We start from the raw sequence: 25,982 nt of genomic DNA, 5'->3' as shown, positions 1-25,982 counted from the left end.
AATTTTTTTCTTTTCTTTTTTCTTTTATTTAGAAATCTAATTCTAATTTGGATTGATATCATTTAATGAATTTATAATGTTAAAATTTAAATTTGATTTTAAAAGACTAAAATGCACTTTTCATATAATTTTAAACGATAAAAATGCTCTTTAAATAATTAAAGTTATTTTATTAAATTAAAAAATAAAAATTTGAATTTGAATTTTTTTTTGGTAACTAAAAGAAACAACAAGGGAATTTGAATTTGAATTTAATTAATAGAACCAAATATATTATTTAGTATTAAGTTTAAATATTAAGATGTTCTTTTAGAATTAGATTACTTAAATGAGTTAGAAAGTAAAATTTTGAATTTAAAGTTAAAACACTAAAATAGAGACAAAATAGAAGACTAGAACAACCAAAATATATCTAATATATGTTAAAAAAATTAAGAAAATTATTAATATTATTGTTTGATATTATATCATTCTTAAGTTTTTAGTTTAATTTATGTTATATATAACTATGGTTATATAAATTTTGTAATTTAATTTTATTTATTAGATTTTAATAATTAATAAAGGCAGGTAAAGACGGGGCAGGTATCCTAAAAATAGGGACAATTTAGGGTATAGATTTTTAATATCCACAGATAGGATTAAAGCAAATTTTATACGGACTTCTGTAGAACGGAACGGGATGGGATAGGATAAAACCGCCCCTACCCGCTCTGTTGCCACCCATAATGCAAATAGTGCCTTTTGTTTCTTTATTCTCTTCAGTTTTGGGCCTAACCAAGGTAATAAAGTTAAGCTACTTAGGTCAAATTTGCTATATGCCATTACTGGAAAGCAGAACATATCTTTAGTCTTGACTTCTGAATTAAAGATACATGATTACATGCAGTTTCTTTGAAAACACTTCCATTTTGCATTTTTACTTTAAGCTAATATATACTTCTACTATGCGGCTTAAGACAATATCAAGATGGATCAAGCTTGTAGATTTTAATCATAAATCTATCAGAATTGATGAATAGAGAATAACCACATTTTACATATTTAATTGAATCCATAAAATTTGCTAAGATATTTGAAACTAGCTTATTCCTCTATGATTACATTCAGTATTTTTTATTCATGTATGCAAAAAGCCAAAAACTTGCTTTACATTTGAGGTCATTCTACAGAACTGCAAAGAATCACAAAAGGTTGCTACAATTTTATTCCTAATGATGCTTAACACATCCAGTGACACACTAACAGAAATTAAAGAGACTAGAGTCCCAACCCTCAAGCAGTGATACACAAAAACTATGATCACACTTGATGTATGAGAAAACACAAAAATTGCCAAAAAGAATGATGCAACAGCAGAAGATCAAGAAGCCTTAAGGAATCCTTTTTACACTCACAATTCTCAAAACAAATGCTAAACCGCACCCTGTCCCTTCTTCATCTTTGAATCATAGGAGAGCCTCACAGTGGAGTAAATCACCGCGGGATCAGCCATCTCTGGGTTATTCCCGGAAGGCGGGGGGACTAAATTAATGCCAAGGTCTTCAATGGCGATGCAATGCTTTTCTGAAAAAGGGTTTTTCCACATTAAAGTGTTCATGGATGTTGCAACAAACACTGGCTTGCTGTAGTCCCAAGCTCTTACAATACATGTCAGTAAATTGTCACTAAACCCAGCAACAATCTACAGCAGCACATATGTCACAATGTTAGACATAGCTTTATACATAATAACAACTGAACATTACATGATGCCAAGGAAGTAGGAATTAAATAACATTTTGCGAGAATCACCAATTTGGTCCATAAAAGACACAGCATTGTGATGCCAAATTAGTCCTTAAAAAGTAACATACTAACAAACTAATCCTTAAACTATCAATTTGCTAGCAAATTAGTCTCTGAAAAATTAGTTTGTTAACGCTAAGAAAATCTATTAGCAATAACATAATTCATCAATGGAGTACCTCAGACCAATGTAATACCTTTTGGGAACTAATTTGTTAGCACTATGATCTTTCAGTAGCAAATTGGATTCATTATAACAATTTTTATCATGTTATATGAACATAATTTATAAAATAAAAAAAGAAGCAAATCTCAGTTTGATTACCTTTGAAAGAGTATTTGCTGATAAGGGGGCAATGACTAAGATTTCAGCCCAGTTAGCAAGTTCAGTGTGAACAACTGGATCACCCAATTTTTTCCAAATAAACGATTCATATTCATCCGTATATATAGCCACAGTATGGGGAATATCAGAAACTTTAACAAATTTCTGAGCAGCTTTTGTTACAACTGTTCTAACTTCTGCCCACTCTAAGAAATAGTTGCAAAGGATTGCAAATTGGTCAGCAGCCAAACATCCGCAAGCAGCGAGTAGAATTTGAGGCTTCCTTGGAGGGGCAGGTGGTACTTCGAGTTTCCGTTTTCCGCGTTGAGAAGCCATCATCCAGAGATTCCAACAACGATTTCTAATGATGTACAACAAAAGACAATGTCTGTAAGACTGTAGTATGCCCTGAAATATTTGAAAATACAACCTTATGTCAGTTTTTGACTTTTCATATGCCAGCTACAATGTCTATATCTACAGCAAAATTATTAAACTTTAGACCATCAAGACAAACAATGCAGGTCCAATCCATAAAACAAACAGGAAGCATAAATGTTAAACAGGATTAATTCTTCTTACAATTTAATAACATAAGCACATCCTAATTAATGTATGAGAAATCATAGACATAAATCATTGTCAATAATTAAGGGATCATAGTTAATTTCTAATGTTTTTTAACGGAATTTTTATCAAGTGCAAAGTTCAGTATCCACATCACTAGATTATTGTCACTAGTTTTAGCACACCAATATTCCACAAGAAAATGATAATACCAATAATGAAAAAGAGCACCAAATCATAAAATTTTCATAATTTTTGTATGCAAACCCCTAATCAAAGAATCTAGATTCTCATGCAATCACTGGACGGGAAAAGAGGTGATTGTAGCAATAACAGTGAACGACTTAGTTGACAAACCGGAAGCTGCAAGAAATGATACAGCTTTGAATTCACCAACAAAACAGATTTTGTTACACATTGAAATGAAATTATTTTTTTCTCGAATAAATTAGTAACAGTTTCACACCACCCATGATCACAAGAAGAAGAAAGCAGAGAGAGGTGGATTGATATTCTACCAAAAAAATGCAAGAAGTGCAACGATACATGATTAAAAATGCCAAATTCCCATCAAAGACTCGATTTTGAGGCTAAAACTTTAATGGGTACTAAGAGAATCCATTATCGTATGACACCAAAAACCAAAGGGAAGTAAAAAAGAAAAAGAAAAAGAAAAAGAAAAAGGAGAAGAACAACAACACAAGAAGAATTACCTTGTGAGCTTGGTCTCTTTGAAGATTCAAGAATCTCTGAATTTCTCAGCATTCACAATCAGAATGAAAGAAAACAGAGCCACGCCAAGCACAAGCTTTATTTTTTTGAATTTTTGGTGGGAGACTGGCAAGTCACAAAATTTAGTTATCTGTTTTCCTCTTTTTTCTTTTTTCTTTTTTTTTTTCCGTTGACGTAAAGAAAAAAGAAAAATTATTCTAAAACATCGGCTTTAATTATTAAAAAACATTTTTAGTATCAAATTATTAAGGAGGATTAATTTTTGAATATTTTTAAAAAAATGACCAAATAGTAATTAAAATTACTAACTAACTGATATTTATTAAAATAGTATCTTTTATAATAAAAAAAAATATCATCTTGGTTTTATTAAAAATTTATAGTAAGTTTTTTCATTCATTTTTTGCGTTGTTGCCTAATAATATGTAGTACAAAATTATTAGCATCGTCATATATCATATTTAGCATATCAACAAATATAGATTGAAAAGAATTAAATATAACAGATTCATTATAAATTAATAATATTTCTCCAATAAATTATTAATAATGGAGTTCAAGACATTTTTTAAATAAAAAATAAAAAAGGTAAAGAGAGTGAATTTATGTAATGTAGTGTGAATGAATTAACTCTAAGTTGTATTTATATTTTGTGAATTAGATGCAATAAGAAGTTCGCCTAATATCTAGATAAACTCATTAAAATGGAGTGCAATTCATCTAATCATCTTGACATGAGGCGAACTGACAAAAAAAAAATTTAATATTTAAAGTTATTTTAATTTTTTTTAGAAAATAATAATTTTTTTCAGATTTATTCTAGAAAAAAATCTTGGACTTGGTCTAAAATAAATGTTTGTCTAATATTTCAATTGCAAAAGTACCTTAACTGCTCTTTTTGAGGATATGCAGCAGCCACATGAGAATTAGAAACAAAATGATTACAAATAGATACATGGTTGGTGAATGAAAGTCAACAGAGTAATTCCAGCGAAGATTCCCTTGCCACCCTTTCCAGAGTAGAACACAACCCATGCAGCTTCTACCCACTTTGGTGTATTCACACTGGAATTCATTTTAGTAATACTATTTATCTGAGAAATGTGTTGAACCCGGAAGAGAGGCACCGCCGAGCAGCATATAGCTGAACATATATGGCGTCTGCTTTAGGTGAAGGTGAAGCCTCTTCTTCTACCGCTACCGGAAACTCTTGTAAGCATCAGGTGTTCTTGAGTTTTAGGGGAGAAGACACCCGGAAAGGCTTCACTGATCATCTATCTGCCTCACTAGAAAGACGAGGAATCACAGCTTACAGAGACGACAAGAACCTTGAGAAAGGTGATGTTATTCAAGATGAACTTTTGAAAGCAATAGAAGAATCTATGTTTGCTGTCGTTGTTCTGTCGCCAAACTATGCTTCCTCCAGTTGGTGCTTGGACGAGCTACACAATATCCTTGAGTGCAGCAAGAATCATGGGCTATCTGTTGTGCCAGTCTTCTACAATGTGGAGCCTTCTGATGTTAGGCATCAAAAAGGAAACTTCAAGAAAGCTCTTAGAAAGCATCAGAATAGATTTGGTCAAGACAGTGATAAGATTAGAAGATGGACAGATGCTTTGACCCAAATTGCTAGCTTTTCTGGTTGGGACTCCAAGAACCAGTAAGTTTTCTCACATCGTTTTCTCCCTCATAATATGTACCATAAACATTTATCTACCAGAATATTTTAGTTACTTTGAAACGGTTATTCATCAACTTTTATCCCTGGTGAACAAAAGAAATTTAAAATCCCACCAACTTGAAAATCTGATCCAATTTCATTTTTTTAATGGGTTGGATTAGGTATTTGGGTTAATATCCATTCTCCAATTTGATCATTCATGAAGAGAGGAGGGGGGGGGGACCAATTTAATCCTTTAACTCAACGAATTTCTTGGTACATCTTTCTTAGAAGAGATGGGGGCCAATAAATTTTGGTAATTTTGGCCAGCTCAAATACCAAATTGTTTTCGATAAATAAATTTTACTGATTCATATGTGTAAACTTCGCTAAATGTGGATGCAAGTTGTGTTGACTCCGGCATAAATTCTAGTAAATATAAGTGCAAATTATGTACAGAAAGTGTAAACCATGTAAACAACATGGGTGCAAACTATTGTTAGCTAAGTGTTAGTGTAAAGTAATATTTGCTAATTATGTAGCATTGTTGTTCTTAGAATTAGCCAGTGTTTCTTGTCAGATTGGGTAGATGTATGATTTACCTTTCTTCTCTTTATCAGGCAGGAGGCAAGACTAGTGGAGAACATAGTTGACCACATACAAAAGAAGCTACTTCCAAAATTTCCATCTTGCCCAGAAAATCTTGTTGGGATTCTTCCAAAGATGGAGGATGTGTTCTCACTTCTAGGTATGGGGTCAAATAATGTTCACTTTGTAGGCATATGGGGCATGGGTGGCATAGGTAAAACTACCGTTGCTAGAGCAGTCTATGAAGCCATCCAATCTAAGTTTCAAGTTTGTTGCTTTATGAGGGATGTTAGGGAGGTTTCCAAGGCAAAAGGTTTTGTTCACTTACAAAAACTTCTTCTCTCAACACTAAATGTTAGTGATGAATTTTATGACATTGAAGATGGAAAGAAGATGATACGAAACTGGTTATGCAAGAAAAAGGTTCTTCTTGTTCTTGATGATATAAGTGAGGAAATCCAGTTGGAAAATTTGGCTGGGAAGCAAGATTGGTTTGGTCCTGGAAGCACAGTAATAATCACAACTAGGTACATGCATTTGCTTGAGATACATAGAGTGAATGGAACATATAAGGTTGAAGGGTTGGTGGAAGAAGAAGCCCTCCGCCTCTTTTGTTTGAAAGCCTTTAAAAGAGATAAACCAGAAGAAGGCTATTTGGATTTGTCCAAAGACATTGCCAAATATACTGGTGGCCTTCCATTGGCACTTAAGGTATTAGGTTCCTATTTGTGTGGCAGAGATCTTCATTTTTGGCATAGAACTGCTAGAGAATTGGGGAGCGTTCTACCCTCGGAAATCCTCAATACATTGAAAATAAGCTTTGACCATTTAGAGCCAACAGAGAAATATATCTTTCTGGATATTGCTTGTTTCTTCAAAGGAATGAACAGAGACGAAGTAGTAAATATATTACAGATGTGTGATTATTATGATGGAATTGAAAATGGGATTGTTACTTTGATTGAAAAATCTTTGATAACTCTAAGTAAGGATGAGATGTTGGAAATGCATGATCTGCTTCAAGATATGGGAAAAAATATTGTATTTCAAGAATTTCCAACTAATCCCGGGAAACGAAGCAGGTTGTGGTCTAAAATGGACATTGATCAAGTTTTGACAAATGATATGGTAGGTGCCAATTTCCTTGCAACAAATGTGGTATGATTGTGTTACATAAACAAATCATTTTGTAAGATGACGGTATTGCATTTTGCAGGGAACTGAAGCAATTCAAGGAATTGTTCTACACTCAAGTTATGAAGCTCGGTGGAGTATTGAAGCCTTTTCAAAGACAAGTCAACTGACATTTCTCAGTTTACATGGCATGAAACTTCCACTTGGTCTCAACTACCTTCCTAGATCATTAAAAGTCCTTCATTGGAATTACTGTCCCTTGAAGACTTTACCCCTGGCGGATCAAAAGTATGAACTGGTTGAAATTAAACTGCGGAATAGCAAGATTGAGCAAGTTTGGCACGGGAAAAAGGTAAGTTCCTTTTGTCAATACCTCATTTGAATGAAATTTAAATGATAAGTTAAGATCACTCGTTCTTCAAATTGATCTCCGAAAGTTTTTTTTTAATCAAATTCGTCCTTCAAAAATTTTAAGTTAGTCACATTAGTCCTTTTGTCATTTACGTTGTTAACAATGTCAAAATTTGTTGATGTGACACGTTAAAGTGACACTATATTGACCATAGTATACTCCTAGCTGTCCTAATTGACTGTTAATATGCTAAGTTTATACAATTAGATCAAATCAGTTCCAAATTGAGCAAGACTTTGAAACATTGAAATTTCTCAAATTAGGATTGATTTGATCTAATTTTATAAATTTATCATGTTAGCACCTAATTAGGATAATCAGATGTCTGTTGTGGCATCACTTAAGGTGCCATATCAACAAACTTTGACGCCATGAGAAATGGAAGTGACGGAGGGACTAATGCGACTAACTAAAAATCTTTAAAAGACGAATTTAATTAAAAAAATCTTTCAGTGACCAATTTAGAGAATGAGTAACCTTTTAGGGACGAATTTGACTATTTACTCGATAACTTAAGGTTATATCATATTTCTCTTTTTGGTTCAGTTTCTTGAAAAGTTGAAGTACCTGGATTTGAGTGTGTCTGAGAACCTAACTGGAACCCCTGATATTTCTGGTGCACCAATGCTTCAAAAGCTTAATCTGCAATTCTGCTCAGGGCTGAGTGAGGTTCACCCATCCCTTACACACCATGAGAACCTTGTTCAATTGGATTTCAGCAATTGCACAAGTCTCAAAACTATTCCAGGCAAACTGAAGATGAGTTCACTGGAGGAATTAGACCTGAGCAATTGCAGCAGTTTTGTAAACTTGCCAGAATTCGCGGAATGCATGAAACTATCATTGCTTTCATTGAAACGAACCTCCATAAAAAACCTGCCACGTTCTGTCTCATCAAGTCTACCTTTGCTATGCAGTCTAGACTTAAGTTGCTGCAATCTAACTAAACTGGCATTCCCTTGCAACATTTTCCACTTGCCATTGTTGACTGATTTGAATCTGTCTCGTAACAAATTTGTCCATGTACCAATAAGCCTTCATAAACTTCCCAAGCTCAAACGTCTTTGTCTAAATAATTGCCCAAATCTTAAGTCTCTCCCGGTGCTCCCCTCAAGTATTGAGAAATTGGAAGCATGCAATTCTTTCATTGCTTATCATGAATCAGGATTATTTGATCGTTGTGAATCCATATTCAATTTCTTTCGATCATCGAGCAGTGATCGTTCTCAGGTCTTTATCATGGAGTTCACATCATGGGTATATACGAAAGAAAAATTTTCACCGTGGCAATCTTTTTTAAGTTTCAATCTAGAAGATGGTGAACATCTTTCTCTCCCACCACAAGGTGATTTCGCTCCAAATGATAGGTTGGGAATTATACTATGCTTTCAGACAGCTACTTATTTGAACAAGACGGATTTGTGTGTCTGCAATGGTAGAAGATGGATCACCAAGAAGAATTCAGGTGAAAAGGGCAATCGCGTGTATTTTATCCTTCTAACCAATGACTATTTTAGTGATGAATCATGCCCTGATTATACGTTTAAGCTCTCTGTCAACAATGACCTTAATCACAACATGCACAAACAAGCATGGAGCTATGGCTCCAACCAATGCTGGGGCCGCTGGGTGCATCAACAAGATTTTATTGACTAAATGTATGATTATGATTAGAGTCATGTTAGGGAGGCAAGGGCTTATTTGTAAGATGTGTACAATAGGTTATATGAATTAATTTTGGGATTTACTAAAGATCGAACTCTTGATCTTTCGGATCTAGAGTTTTAATACCATGTCATGATACTACTCATCCTAGAAACTTACGCTGATGATTAAAGGTAACACTAATGGTTATATCTCTAATACTCTCTAAATCCCAATTGTTTATATTGTACAAATATTCCATTAGCTCCCATACTTTTTCTTATGGTTATTACAAATTAAATTATACTTCTGCCACTTACACTGATTTATTAATTGAATGACAAATTATTAATGATTATCTATAACAAAGTCATTTTAGTGTAAGTCTTTTTATTTTACCTTCAGAGCACTTAATAATGCCTTTATGTTGTATTTGCTTACTTAAAAAGACACTAGAGTATAGACAAACTCAAAATATTAGTGTGTGTATTGTGTTCGGAAATTGCGGACCGTAATTAGATTTGGTCATTTGGACCCGTGCTCGATGTCGCTTTTTTATTTCATTGTAACTAAGTATTTTTTAAATATTATTTTTTATTTTATTTTAAAAAATAAAATAAAATAAAAAAACAAATAAATTTTTAAATTTTTTGAATAATTGATATATAAAAATAAATATTTAAATAATAATTAATTTTTTAAAATTGACCAAAAATTAAATTTTAAAAAATAAATAATATTTTTATTTTTATTTTGATGTTGAATTTTTAATGGTGTTTTTGAATAATATAAAAATTTAAATGTATTTTATAGAGTTAATATTCAAAATGACACTCGAAATTTGATCACCGATTTAATTTGATCTTTTAATTTTTAATTGACCAAATTTATATCTTAAAATTTAAGACGTATTTTAGATTGGTCCTTTCGTTCAACTCCATTACTGGAGTGATAACGTAGCACCCAAATCTCACCACATGCTTCTCCTTCTTCTTCTTACCATGGTCACCACCACCTCCCCTCTACCAACACCCTTTCTTCCCCAACAAACAATAACATTCATAACCCACAACACCCACACATTTTCACGACCGAAAAGTCTTTATATTATCCGATCCTTTTCTTTCTCACAATCACCGTCTTTCCTCTACCAATCACCAACAAACAACATTAACAATCACTATTAACAAATTGAAGAGAAATAGAAATAGAAAAAGAAAAAGAAACACAACACCACACTTTAGATCGCTCTTAATAGGAACACAAAGATTGGTGCAATAGGTAAGGGTGCTTCGAATTTGGGGCAATGGGTGATGAGACCTTGTGTTGATGGTAACATTAAAAATGTATTTCTTAACATGTATGCTAAGTGTGGTTACATGAAAATGGGGTTCAAGATTTTTAACACAATTGTATATAAGGATGTTATTTCTTGGGGTGTTGTTATTTGTGGCATAACGATGAATAGTCAGGGAAAGCAAGCATTGTAGCTCTTTTCACAAATGGTGGTTCATGGTGTTTCTCCTAACGAGGTCACATTCATTGGTTTGTTGTTTGCTTGCAGTCATGAAGGAATAGTGAGTGTAGGTGTTATGCTCTTCAAAGTTATGGCAGTGGAAATGTGTGGGTATTGGTAGGTTGTGAATATTGTTGTTTGTTGGGGGAGAGAGAGTGTTGGTAGAGGGGAGGTGGTGATGGTGATAGTAAGAAAAAAAAAAAGAGAGGCATGTGGTGAGGTTTTAGTGTCACGCCCATCACTCCGACGATGGAGTTGGACAAACGGATCAATCTAAACCACACCTTAAAATTTTAAGATATAAATTGGATCAATTGAAAATTAGAGGGTTAAATTGAATTGGTAGTCAAATTTTGAGAGTTATTTTAAGTATTAACTCATATTTTTTATGTGGAGAGCATTCTCTTATATTTGTAATTTTAACATTTTTTTAAACATACAAATTTGAGGGTCATGTTTTTTTTTTATTTTAATTTTTTTAAATATACAAGAGTTTAGGATTTTTTATTTTATTTTTTTAAATATATAAATTTACTCAAATTTATATTTTAATATTAAAAAAATTTAAATGTACAAATTGAATCTTTTAATTTATGTACTATAAAATTTAATTTTCAAATTTTTTTACAAATTTTATTATTTTTTAAATTTAAGAATTTAATTTATTATTTAAAATAAAAAAATCATATAAAAAATCACACAAATTAATCATTACGATGAATTACACACTATCTTTTTCTATTTCCAAAAAAAAATTAGCCTCAGAAAGCTAAAAAAATAAAAGTATGAAATTATATAGTATTTTTAAAAGGAAAAAAAAAATATACGTAAATAATATAAATATTGAACTATGTGAAGAATAATTTAAAAAAAAATTAAATTAATTATTAAAATCAGATTCTCAATTCAATTTTAAATATTGAATTTAAATTATTAGAATTAGATAATTTAACTTTCTCTTTAAGTCTTAGGCTTGGTTTGGTAAAATTTTTTGAAGAGGTATTTGTGTTTTTTAAAAGGTCAAGCTTCTCATTTTATTTTTGATAAATAAAACAGATCATGTGCTTATACTTGCAGCTTTTAAAAGATCAGAGTATTTTTGAAAGCACCTAAGATAGAACTTTTTAAAATTGGCTTGTACTTTTTAAAATTTAAAAGTCTAATATAACCTCATATGTTAACTAATTTTCAAATTTAATACTTACATTTTATGTCTATTATAGTATTTTTAAAATTTAAAAACTATTTTACCAAACATAAATGTTACAACTTTTAAAAAGCTATTTTTTATAAGTTAACTTTTATAAGTTACTTTTGAAAAATTTTACCAAACAATTATGTCCTTGAATTGTGATGTGTTGGTATACGAATGATTATTTTTGTCTGTAGATGGTTATTCTTTAGTGTCGATGAGGGTCTTTGTTGATGAACCAGCGACAGTGAGGAGGATTCCGACGGCGACAATGAAGCTGGTTAACGACCAAGCGACGGCTAAAAGAACCCAGGAGGCAAGGATGATGTCCGGTGAAGGAGAGAGTGATGTCGGCGAAGAGGCTGGTTGGTGAGGCGGCGACGATAAAAGATTTGGGGAGAAGCTGGTGTTTTGGTAAATTAGGGTATAATGAATATTTAAAATTTTTGAATTACTAAATGGAGTTTTTTTATTAGATAATTTAGATGAAATTTTTTTTTAAATTTTATTGAGCTACATTTATAACTTATTTATTCTCTATCTAACAAAGTTGTTTCTCATATGTTTATTAATCTTTGGTGAAACTAAGTCTCTGCCTCACAATGCCGATTTGAAACTTGAAAGTATCAAACGATGTAACTTTCTAAATAACAATTAATAATTGACAATTTATTATAAACATATCCATCCGTATAAACAAAATTAAAGAACACAAAAATGATTTGTGTGCAAAAGTGTAAGATTTTTATGACAAATATTTCATCTTTTAATTCAGTGTTTTTATTTTTTTTTTAGAAATGAAGTGTTTCTATTAATTATGCAGATATGTATGCCACTGTAGTAAGTCTAAATAATTAGAAATTTTTATGTAACATATATTCTTAATATATAAAAGTAGATACACAAGTTTACTCATATTACTTTGAAGCTATTCTTCTTCTTCTACGAACGCCATGTCAGCAATATTGTTTACTTGACAAAATATTAGAATCAACTAATAAATCTTGCCAAATCAACTCTTATTTTCAAAAAAAAAAAATACAAAACAAAACTAAAAAAACACAAAACTAAAAAACACAATAAAAACCAACTTAACTTTTTCCAAATCAATCCTTATTTCTAAAACAACAAAAACACAAATTAATATTTACTCAAAAAAAACCCCTTACCTTTCTCATACTTCTAGAAACCCTCTTCCTCTTCGCACCTCTCCGTACCATCCTATGAGCCATTGTTTTTTCCTACCTACATCCTCTTCCGATCCCATGAACCATTGTTTTTTCCTCGAAATAAATTGTCCATCGCGATGTCCATCTTCGATGGAGTCGCATTGCATAAATTGCAGAAACCAGACCAAACTCCATTCCACCTATTGCGGTTTTCTGCCGGAGCTCGATTCTGGATCTCAAGTCAACGTCACCATTCTTCCCAGATATTTTCCTAAAGATTTTTAAATTTGTCGTTTACTCTTCTCATTCTATTGTTATAAATAATATTTTAATTGTGAAATCATTGCAAGTAGCACAGGTTTATGTATTCCTCTTTTTTTAACAGGTTCTGTCCAACGGTCACAACTAAAATTAATGTGCATTTAAAATTATTCCACAATTTACATTTATGTGTTCTTCTTTTTCAAATTGTTATTCCACATGTGCAATATTGCTTTCACAATTTACTTGGAATGGATTATTATTCTTTGACCATGTCTTATTCTCTTTGTTGTAGAAGGATTTGCAGTGGTACAGACTAGAAGAGTTAATACCCAAAATTGCTAGATTAAAGAGGCGGAGAGCAATTCTTTCAAAAAAAAGAAGACAAGAAGATATGTGCCTCTAACATATGATTCTGCAGCTTGCTTTGTTTAACATAATTTTTATTGCACTTTTTTTTATTTTATTGTAAATTGATTCATAAGGTGATTTTGATACCTATTTTGAAAATATAGAAACACAATTATTTGAAACACTTAGATTTATCCAATTTGGACAAGCAAAAATGAGGAGAAAGCAATATCTCCGGTCGAAGAGGAGTGCCAATTTAGCTTCCAGTTCAGGTTAGTACAAAAGAGTCTTATAACATATCTGTTCTGTTTTTTGTATTAATTTTTGGTACGAATAGAAAAAAATTCTTTTGTAATTGTTTACGAATCATTACATAGGATTTAAATAAAATATTTTGTATTATATTTAAAATCATAAAAATCGGTGAAAAAAGGATAATTTTTGGGTCAAAAAATCACATGAATAGTAATTTTGTAGTCCGTAGAAAAATATGGATATCTTTCCAATTTTATTGTGTAATAAGATTGTCCAATCCATTAGTTAAATCAAATTGTTGAGAAAGAAATTGAGAAGTCTATTTGTATTTTTAATACTTCATGGGATAATTTTAGAAAAAAAATTACTTCAATAATAATTTTACAACCCTTGAAAAGAAAGCTATGTCTTAGATTAAGAAGTATTGCCAATTCAGCTTTCACTTTAGGTGAGTACAAATTATTTTATAACATGTTTTATTCTAATTGTTGCTACTCATAGTTAATTAATAGGAAAAAATCCGTATAATTTATTGTAATTGTTTGCTATGTAGGACGAAAATGAAATCTTTTGCATCTATCTATCTATCTATCTATCTATCTATCTATCTATCTATTTAAAAGCCGATACCAACTCTCTCCACAATGAGTTTGAGCCATCTTTTCTTTGCTAATGATGCCACATTAGCAATTCTAAAGACTTGGTACAAGATGAAAATTAACCAATCACTATTTAATAAAATATTTAAAAAAAAATAAAACAAAAAACTCTTATCTATTATTATTCAATTGAAACATCAAGTGCTAACTAAATGCAATAAACATATATTAAAAGTGTCATAATAATAATAGTTATAAAAAATTTCAGTTACAAATATTCAAATTCTACAACTTATACATATTAAGATTCTTACTACTCTTTATTTTTTAATCTCTCGTACTAATTGTCAAAAATTCCTTAAATTTAATATAATATCCACAATGAGTTTAAGCCGTTTTTTCTTTGCTAATGATGCCACATCAGCAATTCTAATGACTTGGCAAAAGATAAAAATCAACCAATCACTATTTAGTAAAATATTTTTAAAAAATTAAAACAAAAAACTTTTATCTATTATTATTCAATTGAAACATCAAGTATTAATTAAATGCAATAAACATGCATACATTAAAAGTGTCATAATAATAATAATTATAAAAAATTTCAGTTACAAATATTCAAATTCTACAACTTATACATATTAACACTCTTATTACTCTTCATTTCTTAATCTCTCATACTAATTGTCAAAAATTCTTTAAATTTAATATAACATTTTTATATATTTTTCATTCTCATTCATTTATTTTTTTAATTATTTACAAACAAAAAAAACTACAAGAAAAGACAAAGTGTAGCCATTAATGTAAATTAAAAAATAAAAAAAAATAAAAATACAGTTTTGTATAACTCTAATATAAATAACCTATGTCTTTTTTAAAAATAAATAAATTCAAAATCTATTTATAATATATTCTCTAAAATATTTTTAATATAACATTTATTAAAATATACTATAGTATAAATAATCTATCTCTCCGCGCATTGCGCGGATCTCACTCTAGTTGTAATAAACTCTTATCACTTATAATTTTATTATGTAAATTATAAAAGTTGAGTTTGTTTATTACATTCTGAGTTTGGATGGTTGTTTATGTGATTCTAAATTTAGTTTGAATGCTGAGTTTGACTTCTTTACTTGATTTTTTTCCTTTTAAATTTTTTAGCTTTAGAATTAATTCTTTGCCACTGTTGATTTGAATTTTGTGTACATTTATATTTTCCATTGTTGTTGATTACTTGAATTACTTGAACTCTACGGTGTTGTCTTTTTTCACCTTTTTCTTGACAGTCCTTGTCTGGATTCTGATTTTTAAAAAATTTCGCTTTATCAGTAGCTTCGACTTACGCATTTGAATCTCTATTTCTGGTGAAAGTCTATCAGATAGAGAGACTTGACTTGAAGGGAGCAACGGCATTCCTCGTCGTTTGTGGTGTAGGTGGAAGTAAAGCATTTTTTTTTTTGGTGATGGACTTGAGGTTAAAGATAAAGGACGAAAGTAATTTAAAGATTTTATTAAAAGGTCAATAAAAAATTAGAATTTGAATACTTTTAAAATACCAAACTCATCTTTTATGATATAATGTTAGTTTTTTTATTTAATGAATTTTTATCAGCATTTATAAATGCTGATGGATATAAATGATTATTTTTCATATAAAAGAAAGAAAGATGCAACATGCAACGCATTTCTTTTTCTGTACATAGTAAAAGTGTACAGAAAACAGAGAAAAAGTGAGAGAGAATGATAAATTTATGTGGGTTTCATCAATTTTTATTTGAAGAAAATATTCTTCCACCACTAAACATATCTAGTTTCTGTAATCTGTGTACATTAGTAATATGCAGCGAGTATTGGTCTTATTTTCCACGTTACTTATATTTGGAGGCGCCACTTGGTATGAAAGTAGAGATTCCAAAGGCTTGTACACACTTGAAACTACAATTTATGGTGATGATTTGGGCCCCATGCATCGGTTTAAGAGTAAGGAAAATGACTGGAGCATGTGCATATGCAGGGGAGAGCTCAAATGTGAAGCGTTGTAAAAGCAATGTCAAGAATATCTTTGCTTCCATTAAGGAGAAGTTTTGGCCAATGCATATTCTAGGCCCCCATCCAAATGGAAAATATGAGAGCCGACCCTTAGTCGCTTTAGCAATTCCTTCTGAAAATCTTTCTGGTTTGAACTCTGTTGCATCATCACCCCATAATTCACGATCCTTGTGTATCAAAAGTATTGGTAATGTAACCTTAACTCCGGCAGGTAGTGATAGATTTTGCATCTTTATATCTTTCTGGACTCTTCGATTGAAAAAAAGGACCGGCGGGTATAGCCTTAACACCTCGTTTAAGATAATTGTCACCTATGTTTAAAATCATCTTATCAATCAACATCTCAAGGGCTAATACAATTAATTATACTAAGTAGAACAAATTATATATACATGCTTACAGTTTTAAGGCGATTCAGGCCATCACTGTCTGGCTTTCGGTTGCCAAAGACTTGGAATACTTCCTCCCTCGCACGCGTTTGCCATTCCGGATACCTACTTAGCATCACCACTGTCCATACCATCAAATCAGCTGTCGTTTCTTGGCCTGCAAGGTAAAATGTGTTGCATTCTTCCACTATCTCTCGATTACTCATTCCATGTTCTTTTATTATTTCTTTGCTGTTTGATTCCAAAAGTATCCCTAATAAGTCACTCTTGTTAACCTCCTCATCATCCTTCATTGCTTTCTCTCTTTTGCTAACGATTCGATTGATGCTTGTATCTCTCTATCAATTTTAATCATACTCCTGTTAACACTATTAGGAAGCAACCTACAAGATAAATCATCATTAACAACAAGCTAGGCTGTTCTCATTCACAACATGATGAGAACCTAAATAGAATAGATTTGAACTAGTTGTGTGTTATTACCACCATCCTGGGATGTGAACATATTTTAATCTCATTATAAGTCTAGCTTGCTTGGTAAGGAGTTCAAAAATTCTTTTTCCTTCTTGGTAACTGCTTCCAAAGGCTGTTCTGGAAATAACATCGCAAGCCAAATTTTGGATGGAAGGCCATACATCAATGTCGCATTTACCCTCTGAAGACAGCATCTCCTCCCATTTAGTAATCACATCATCGCAGCATTGGACCATTGTTGATGTTAGAACCTATATATATATATATATAGAAAGTAGCAGTCAGCAGTGCTTAACATACATATTTAAATAAATAAATGTAAGAGAATTTATTTGAATAAAAAGCAAATTAAGCCAACTTTTAATTTTTCGAGATGGAAAGCAGGGTTGATGATCCTTCGATGTGTGTGCCATTGTTGGTCCTCATAGTTCGGAAGTCCAGATCCCAGTAACGTGGCAAGACGCATCATATTAGGCTTCTCTTTCTTGAAGTAACGGTTATTGGTAAGAACTTCTTTAATATGCTCAGGGTTTGTGATATTCACCTTGAGTGTCCGACCTTCCCAAAAGAATGAATTCTTCCCTGTCGATCACACGAGTTTTTGATGTTATCAACAGCAGAAGCAAAAAAACTTATACGACTTGAAAATTATATAAGTGGGAGCGAACCAAATTTCATGATAGCATGATCGGCTTGAGAATAGACACGTGGAGTTATGTCCTTGTCATCAGAGAGAGTCATTGGCTTCGTGTTATTAGAAGAGTTGTTGTTGTTGGCGAAGAGCGTGTAGAGGTTGCCATGGAAGCCTTGCTCCCTGAGAAGGGTCTCGAGCTTCTTAGGCCTCAGCCAGAGCCAGTTCAGCAGCTTCCATCCCCCCACCGCCACCAGTAGTCCAACCGCCGTGACAAACCATGTTAATGAAGAGGAAAGCATCCCCTTCTCCATTAGTGTGTCTCTGTGTGCGTGTGTGGGATTGGATCGGAGAGCACAATCAATATTTCAACGCACATCCAGAGAAGAAGGAAGGTGAGAGTGCAATTGTGCAAACAACCAGCCAACCTTTATTTTGTTTTCTCAAGAGCTCTAGTTGTGTTAGATAAAATTTTTGTCAAATTAATTAAATTATTTAATAATTCTTAACTATTTAACTTCACATGACTATACCTGAATTTATTTTCACTACTATTTATAATATGTACAATACATACAGATAATATTTTTATTTTAAACGTGGTGTTGGAGTAGTTAATCTTAGTGAGGCTTTTTTAATCAATTCAAAATACGTTTGTTATAAAATATTGATTCTATTTCTTTTACGCAACCGCGGTGGAAGATTATTAATTTATTATTGCTTGCTGCATTCATCGCGCCATGTGCAATTAATTATACTATATAATATATTTTAATAAATATTATATTATTTAAAAAAATTAATTAAATAATATATAAACTAATATTAAATTTAAATTATTTATATTAAAAATATTTTATAAAATATTTATTTTATAATTTGTATATAATTTTGTATAAATTAAAATATGATTTATTAATTTAAAAATTTGTATTTATTTATTTTTAAAAATGATCTAAATTTTTTATATTAGAGTGATATAAAATTATATTTTTATTTGTTGGTTTGTTATTTTTATTTTTATATTTGTTTTAGTTATCATATTTTATTTTTTTATATGATTTTTTGCCATGTAAATAATTAAAAAAAAAACTAAAATTAAAAGAATAAAAATGAGAAACAACAAAAATATAATATAAAATTATAAATTAATTTTATAATTATAATATATTTAAATATATCTAGTAAAGAGATGTGTCAAATTTAAACTTATATTTAGAAAAATGAATGAGAATAAAAAATACCAAAAATATGATATAAAATTATACATTAATTTTATAATCACGATATATTTAAATGTATTTAGTAAGAAAATATGCTAAATTTAAATTTTTTGAAAGAATTTATGCTAATTAGTATGAGAGATTAATAAATAAAGAGTAATAAGAGTCTTATGTAGCATGCATAAATAGACCTAATAATATAGTAATAAGAATATTAATATATATAAGTTATAGTATTTTAATATTTGTAATTGAAATTTTTATAATTATTATTATTATTGTTACACTTTTAATGTATATTTATTGTACTTAATTAGTACTATATGTTTTAATGAATAATAATAAATCAGAGTTTTTTCTTGTAATTTTTTTAAAATGTTTTACTAAAAGATGATTGGTTGATTTTTAAGTTTTGTCAAATTATCAAAATTGCTGACGTGGCATTATTAGAAGAGAAAGCATGGCTTAAACTCATTGTATAAGAATTTGGTATCAACTTTTACATTTTTGGTATTTTTATTTTCATTCATTTTTCTAAATCCAAGTAAGTTTAAATTTGACACATCTCCTTATTAAGTATAAATATATCATAATTATAAAACTAACTTATATTTTTGGCGTTTTTCATTCTCATTCATTTAAAAAAAATTAATTATTTACAACCGAAAGAATACCATATATATGAGAAGACAAAGTATGATAACTAAAACAAATATAAAAATAGAAGCAACAAATGAAGATGTAATTTTGTACAATTCTAATATAAAAGGTTTATGTCTTTTTAAAAATAAATAAATTTAAATTTTTAAAATAATAAATTATATTTTAATTTATATTAAAATTTTAGTTGAATAATTACATGATTATATACAAATTATCAAATAAATATTATGCAAAATATTTATAATATAAAAAATTCAAATTTAATTAATATTAATTTATATATTATCTAATCAATCTCTAAATAATATAGCACTTATTAAAATACACTATATAATATAATTAATTTACATCTCTATACATTACATAGGTCTTACTCTAGTTATGGTGAATGAATGACACATAAAATTTTAAGTTTCATATAAACTTGTCATATCATCTATGATAACAACATAAAAAAAAATATCTATCTTAATTAAAACTACATTTATACTACTATAAAAAATAGCATCTATATAATCAATTTAGTATTAATCTTATCATTTTATATACTAAATTATTTAATTTTATAAAAAGAATTATATTATAAAAAATATTAATTCATAACAATGGTCTAAATTTTAATATTATATATCTTATTTGGAGAAAAAATTTATTTTATGAAAAATTTTTTGTTTATATTATCTATCTATCTGTCAATTTATTTATAATGTATAGAAAAGAGAATTAAATAACAATATAATAAACTTTTGGCATATTAGATAACCTCTAATTGTATCACGTGTATATTTTAGTAAAATTGTCATTTTATAATTTTCTATCATCATAGCACTTTTTATTCTTCTTATGTATTAGCCTTACCTTTTAATATTTTTTTTACTTTTTATTATTGTGTAGGTTATTTTATACCTTTAGTAGTAATGTTTTATCTTTTATTAATAGATATAAATCGGTTAATAAATTCTAATTCATTCCTTCTTTTTATTTCTAATTCTATTCATGTTTATTATATAAATTAATATTCACTTCATACATTTTTTTTTATCTCCTTTCACATAATTTTATGTCTCTCACTCTTTTTCTTCTATCTTTGCTAATCTTTTGCATAATTATAGGATTTTTTGAGGCGACGTCGGAAGATCGCCCCAACCCAACCCAACTTTATATAGAATTTCGAAAAATGACTAACTTCTGATTCACGATCGAATATCGCGATGTTCTGACTCTGCAGGAAGTCGCACTACTATCTGTCCATTCAGTCATAGGTTCTCCATCAATGGGTAAGTTAAATATATGAGCGACATCTTCCAATGTCACTGTAACCTCACTCACCGGCAATACAAATGTGTGAGTTATCCTCTACCTTTCAACCAGAGCAGCTAATAAGGGGTAAAATCCTCTTATCACCCCAATCCTAGAGACGTGGTAGAATTCCGTAGCGCGTAAATAGTTTTTATCTTTTCGACCATCGGGTTCCACGTCTGTAGCGGATCCAGTTTACGCACCAACAAATTTATGTTAGGTTGCATCAACAAAAATATATTTGTTAGTTTAAATAAATAATAATTCTTACTAATAATAAATCGACATCAATATAAATATTTTAATAAATATTCACATATTTATTTTAATATTTTATTTATTAAAATATTTAACAAATATTAGCATATTTATTTAAAAGGTATATGTATTCATTTATTAATATACAAATTGTTTATTAATTAAATTCATAAAAAAATAATTTCATTCTAAAAAAATTATATATTAACATTTTTTCTTTAAATATTATAAACAAATATTTATACTTACACTTCTTTTTTTAAATAAATAAATATAAATGATTGATATTTTTTCGAGATAAAAAATATTTATTTTTTCAATATTTAATAACAATATATTTTTTAAATATTTATATATTTATTTTAATATTTATTAATTAAAATTTTGAAAATAGAAGACATGCATATTTATTTTCAAAAAATTCGAATATTTATTTATTCATGAGTATATTCATAACAAAAATTATAATATATATATTCCTTTATAGTATTTTTATAACAGAAAATTAATTCAATTATAATAAAAAAAATTATATATTCACATTTGGATCATATAAAATAAAATATAATATAATTATATTTTATAAATAAAAATTTTATTTTAAAATATTCATAAAATACAAAAAACAATAATAATGCTACTATATTTTAATATGTTAAATAATAAAAATTAAAAAAATTTAAATACATAAAAAAATATAATTTACCATCTTACATAAATTAGATGATTCAAATAATTTATAATATGTTTCTCGGAAGCCGTATAATAATTACGTACTATTTTTTAAAATAAATACAAACTAATATTTTTTTCTATCTTTTTTTCCATTCTTTTTCTTTCTTTCCTCGGAACTCCCTTCTTCTCTCTAACATACACTACCAACAACCCTTCTCTCTAACATACACTAACACTAACACACTCAAACACTCTAACGCGCATACTGGGGGAGGGAGGGAGAGGCTCTCTTTTTATAGAGCCATGAGTAACGTTTGCTACTTATCGGAGTAGAGGAGTTGTCCCCTGCATGTAGATAGCTTCCAACACACCCACCCCCGTGTTACTGCAGCACATTGGAAAGGCACAAAACTCTGCAAAGTCTGTTTCAACACGCCCCCTGCATGTTGCTAGGGAACTACATGCGCGCCGTGTCACCACGCCCTCCGCGTGTTGTTGGAGTGCTGACACGTTTCTGACAAACAGCGGTACCACGCCTCCTGCGTGTTAACCGCCGTAACGTCCACATACCGACAAAACATCCACTTCTTAATATTCAGCCAAAATATCAATACACTCTCCATATAAAAAATAATTTCTGCAATAATTGTTATATAATACTTTTGATTTTGTAATTTTAACTTTCTTCCCCCCTCCCTCCTCTCCTATTGTTATGACTTTTTTCTTGAACACTTCAAAAATTCTTTTTAACAAATAAATCAATAAAAATAGGTTTTTTTATTTAAACAAATTAAAAAAAAATCTAAAATTACATAAATCTCTTAAATCAAATTTCAACATATAAATCTTTTTTTTATATATTTATATAACTCGTTCCAATCCAATTAGCTTTAAATTAATTTGTTAAATATAGCACTTTAACAGGACCGAACTAAAACTCTTATTTAGAATGAACTAACATAAAAATTTAAATTAGTGTCTATCTCTGGATCTCTATTATTTAATTTTTATCTCTCTTCTAACTACATCCTAAAAGAATCTAAACACATGCAATACATGATGATCAAGTTTTTACAATTATTGCCAAGACATGACTACCTCAACTATCACCTTCTTTTCTTTTAACTAAAGTGACTAGATTTTCACAAGGACCCACAATAAAATGACCATTTAACATTAATCTCTTGTACCGTACACATGACTTTGAAATAACTAAATATGTACCGTGAAAAAGGTTACAGTGCTTTAAATAAAGATTCACCTTTTTTTAAATATATATATATATATATATATATATATATATATATATATATATTCAATTAAAATTATTTTTTTAATTGTAATAAAATATATTCAACTAAGAATTAAACATGGTTATAACAAAATATATATATATATATATTTAATAATATGAATTTTTTTATATAAAGACTAAATAATACCGTATAATTCTAATTCGACTATTGAATTAATTTTAATTGAGATTAATTTATTCATAAATTACAATATCATTCACTTATATTATTTTAAATTTATTTCATAACTTCTAATAACACTACAAAGGAAACGGAAAATTGCGGCATTTTTTGGAGTGATTTGCAACGATTTTAAGCTGCTGCGAAATGGGATTCCAGCGGTTCGTTAAGCGTCGGCTATTAGGGGGTGGTTATATGATTTAGCGGCGGTTCTACGGAACCGTTGGCACAACCGCTGCAAATCAGATAGTTGATTTTGCAGCGATTTTGAAACCGCCGCTATTTGGTCAGTGAATTAAAAAAAAACTATGGCGATTTTAAAACTACCGCAAAACTGTGAGATTTTTTAAAAAAATGCACGGTTTTAAATCGCCGCAATTTCATACATGTGCTTTAAAAAAATGACTAATTACAATTGTTTAGGCCATTTTTTATTAACTCTGTCACGTTATCAATACTTCAAAGCCACACATAAAAACCTTATTATAGACTAGTAAAAACCTTATTATAGACTACACCATAGAAGAAAGAAGCCTCAGACTTTCAATATTCATAGAATTTGATCAACTTGTGATATGTATGACTGGATGCTATAAACATTTATGGTTGATTAGCAATTTAGCATTGTGCATTCCATTAAATAAATATCTTCTTACATTGGGTTTATGATTAGTATCCTCAATTAAATTAATGCCACTGTCTACATGTTATTGTCATGTCTGTTGGAGTGGGTTAAAAACTAGCTAACCTAACACTTTGAAGCAATGGAAAGATTCTAATCTTTTATTCATGAGGAATGTATAGCAGATCAGCTAATGAAAGAGAAAACATCAGCTTCAATTCAAATAAATTGGATAAGCTTTTAGTATTTGTGGATTGTGAGGCAGGCCTGTGCTAGTTCCGATCTCTAAGAATAATATATAACTAGTAGATAATACTTTGAAAACTGAATCAATTGAGTAATTATCTCCAAGCCTAGGATCCACCAGTTCTTTAAAACCACCTTGACCAATTTTGTTAGCCAAATTGAAGTTACTTGTTGCTGTTTTCATCTGGAAAGTGAAATGAAAAGAAAATATGAAAAATTTCTCTCAAGGTTTAAGTTCCTGATAAATTAATTTGAAACATACATTCATAACCACGATGCTAATTTTATTAATTATTATACTCTTGAATGCATTTAAGTTCAACTACAAAAAGCCAAACTGCTTAGGAATTAGCATAGATATGAGGGACTACTCTACTTTCAATTCTATCTATAAATGCACCATATGTCACAAATCTTAACATGTACATAATCCTCATGAATTTATATAAGACGACCTAAACATGGCATCGAAATCAGAAAGCGAACCTCTGCCGAGAATATAAACCAGACCACTCCCTTACCTGAAATTTACACCGGGGTTGTATTTCATCAACAACTCAGGATCAAGCTTTGTCTGGTTTGCAATTGACTGCAAAGAATCCTCAGGCTTAAGAGGGTATGTGATGAACAATCCATAATCTTTTCTAATATTACTGTCTCCACAAGAACAGTTTAACTATCACATTAACCTTTCCACCGGCCGGAATAGCATCTTGTGAATAGCTGTTAGTGTTCTGCAGCCACTCTGCTATGACCAAGTTGGAAAAAGTCCCATTGGCAATGGCTGAGTAGTTGTCGCGAGTAACTGAGTACTAGAATGTGTGGCACAGAAACTCTCCATCTATAATGCAAATGTTAGAATTTTGTGTTAGAATCAAAGTTTTAAACTAATCAGTTCAAAGGCAGCAACACAAAAGTAGCAAATATTTTGCTGTATATACCTGTCCAGCAACAATGAGAGCCAGCAAGGCCCACGATGTGTTTACAAGATGAGCCATGTTATTTTCAAGATTTGAATACACCTGAAAAACAGACATTGGGAGAAACATAACTATAACTCTCAGCCTTTAGATTCCTGAAAGTAATAGAGTATTCTAACTGAATGTTACTTAAAAACAAAATACAATACGTTATATCAAAATTTTATTAGTTTCATAAAATTCATCGTCTTATACTCCCCTTTCCTTCCTACACACTTTCCAGACAGTTATAATCTCAGCAACTTCTTTATCGTATTTATGCATGCACTACTCGAAAAAGACTCTCCCACAAGAAAATGCTTAGTAGTTTTAGGGATTTCTAAGAAGAAAAATAAATGATATTGGCATTTAGAAATAGTAAAATTAACCTTATTTTGACAAAACAAATAACCCTCTCTCCAGCCACCATTTGAAACCTGCTTAGACAGCAAAAATTCACAAGCTTTATGAATGGCTGGGGAATCACTATAACTCTTTCCAGAAGCAATCAACTCATTTATTCCAAACCATATGGCATAGGTGAAGCAAACTCCCCATGAACCATACCTGTTAAGCAGATTTGAGTGGTTTAGAAGTCTACTAAACTAACAAAGTTTCATTCATGCTAAAAGCAAGAGAGCATAACCACAACATGCATAAATCAACTATCTCAATAGAAAAACTTGAAAATAGTGGTTTCCAAAAAGGAAGTAGCAAATCATGAACCATCCAAAGCTTGAACGCTTTCAATATATGCAGTGGCTTTTTTAATACAGCAGCTTATTTCTTCTGGGTGATGCATGGGATATAATTTCCAAAA

The 25,982-nt window shown here is 29.9% G+C and overlaps 4 protein-coding genes across 5 annotated transcripts; 1 reads left to right on the top strand and 3 right to left on the bottom strand.

Annotated features, from left to right (window-relative positions):
- Positions 1–1,089: 1,089 nt before the first annotated feature.
- LOC107637012 (phosphopantothenoylcysteine decarboxylase HAL3a-like) lies at positions 1,090–3,488 on the bottom strand. Its single transcript, XM_016340470.3, has 3 exons — positions 3,394–3,488; positions 2,114–2,521; positions 1,090–1,684 (listed from the first exon to the last, which is right to left on the bottom strand). The coding sequence occupies exons 2-3, from the start codon at positions 2,450–2,452 to the stop codon at positions 1,415–1,417; spliced, it is 609 nt and encodes a 202-aa protein (XP_016195956.1). The 5' UTR covers positions 2,453–2,521; positions 3,394–3,488; the 3' UTR covers positions 1,090–1,414.
- Positions 3,489–4,443: 955 nt separating this feature from the next.
- Positions 4,444–9,071, top strand: LOC107639791 (TMV resistance protein N-like). The gene is made up of 4 exons (XM_016343390.3): positions 4,444–5,072; positions 5,693–6,788; positions 6,877–7,146; positions 7,753–9,071. Exons 1-4 carry the CDS (start codon positions 4,567–4,569, stop codon positions 8,860–8,862), a joined length of 2,982 nt encoding a protein of 993 aa, XP_016198876.1. The 5' UTR covers positions 4,444–4,566; the 3' UTR covers positions 8,863–9,071.
- Positions 9,072–16,002: 6,931 nt separating this feature from the next.
- On the bottom strand, positions 16,003–18,098 carry LOC107639789 (11-oxo-beta-amyrin 30-oxidase-like). Of its 2 annotated transcripts, XM_088484066.1 has the most exons (4): positions 17,780–18,098; positions 17,470–17,693; positions 17,121–17,362; positions 16,780–17,020 (listed from the first exon to the last, which is right to left on the bottom strand). In XM_088484066.1, the coding sequence occupies exons 1-4, from the start codon at positions 18,054–18,056 to the stop codon at positions 16,927–16,929; spliced, it is 837 nt and encodes a 278-aa protein (XP_088340192.1). In that variant the 5' UTR covers positions 18,057–18,098; the 3' UTR covers positions 16,780–16,926. The 2 variants fall into 2 exon arrangements, with proteins under 2 accessions (XP_088340193.1, XP_088340192.1); XM_088484067.1 differs by lacking the exons at positions 17,470–17,693; positions 17,780–18,098 and adding an exon at positions 16,003–16,559 and having other exon boundaries at positions 16,649–17,020; positions 17,121–17,214.
- A 6,853-nt stretch (positions 18,099–24,951) lies between these two features.
- On the bottom strand, positions 24,952–25,720 carry LOC107639788 (cycloartenol Synthase-like). Its single transcript, XM_088483647.1, has 4 exons — positions 25,691–25,720; positions 25,552–25,599; positions 25,145–25,225; positions 24,952–25,044 (listed from the first exon to the last, which is right to left on the bottom strand). Exons 1-4 carry the CDS (start codon positions 25,718–25,720, stop codon positions 24,952–24,954), a joined length of 252 nt encoding a protein of 83 aa, XP_088339773.1.
- Between the last annotated feature and the right edge of the window lie 262 nt (positions 25,721–25,982).

The sequence above is a fragment of the Arachis ipaensis genome, chromosome B4 (genome assembly GCF_059453495.1).
Source record: "Arachis ipaensis isolate K30076 ecotype BB chromosome B4, ASM5945349v1, whole genome shotgun sequence".
NCBI classification, from domain to species: Eukaryota; Viridiplantae; Streptophyta; class Magnoliopsida; order Fabales; family Fabaceae; genus Arachis; species Arachis ipaensis.
The sequence above is the reverse complement of the archived record's forward strand: the minus strand, read 5'-3'. Positions and strand labels throughout refer to the sequence as shown.

Excerpts from the sequence above, each read along its gene's own strand:
- LOC107637012 (XM_016340470.3), bottom strand. The coding sequence starts at position 2,452 with ATGATGGCTTCTCAACGCGGAAAACGGAAACTCGAAGTACCACCTGCC. Across the intron at positions 1,685-2,113 it reads CAGCAAATACTCTTTCAAAG|ATTGTTGCTGGGTTTAGTGA; the intron begins GTAATCAAACTG and ends GTGCTGCTGTAG.
- LOC107639791 (XM_016343390.3), top strand. The coding sequence starts at position 4,567 with ATGGCGTCTGCTTTAGGTGAAGGTGAAGCCTCTTCTTCTACCGCTACC. Across the intron at positions 5,073-5,692 it reads GGTTGGGACTCCAAGAACCA|GCAGGAGGCAAGACTAGTGG; the intron begins GTAAGTTTTCTC and ends TCTCTTTATCAG. Across the intron at positions 7,147-7,752 it reads AAGTTTGGCACGGGAAAAAG|TTTCTTGAAAAGTTGAAGTA; the intron begins GTAAGTTCCTTT and ends TTTTTGGTTCAG.
- LOC107639789 (XM_088484066.1), bottom strand. The coding sequence starts at position 18,056 with ATGGAGAAGGGGATGCTTTCCTCTTCATTAACATGGTTTGTCACGGCG. Across the intron at positions 17,363-17,469 it reads TCCATCTCGAAAAATTAAAA|GTTCTAACATCAACAATGGT; the intron begins GTTGGCTTAATT and ends ATATATATATAG. Across the intron at positions 17,021-17,120 it reads GTTCACATCCCAGGATGGTG|GTTGCTTCCTAATAGTGTTA; the intron begins GTAATAACACAC and ends TTTATCTTGTAG.
- LOC107639788 (XM_088483647.1), bottom strand. The coding sequence starts at position 25,720 with ATGGGGAGTTTGCTTCACCTATGCCATATG. Across the intron at positions 25,226-25,551 it reads ATTTGTTTTGTCAAAATAAG|GTGTATTCAAATCTTGAAAA; the intron begins GTTAATTTTACT and ends TCTGTTTTTCAG. Across the intron at positions 25,045-25,144 it reads CTCTCATTGTTGCTGGACAG|ATGGAGAGTTTCTGTGCCAC; the intron begins GTATATACAGCA and ends TTTGCATTATAG.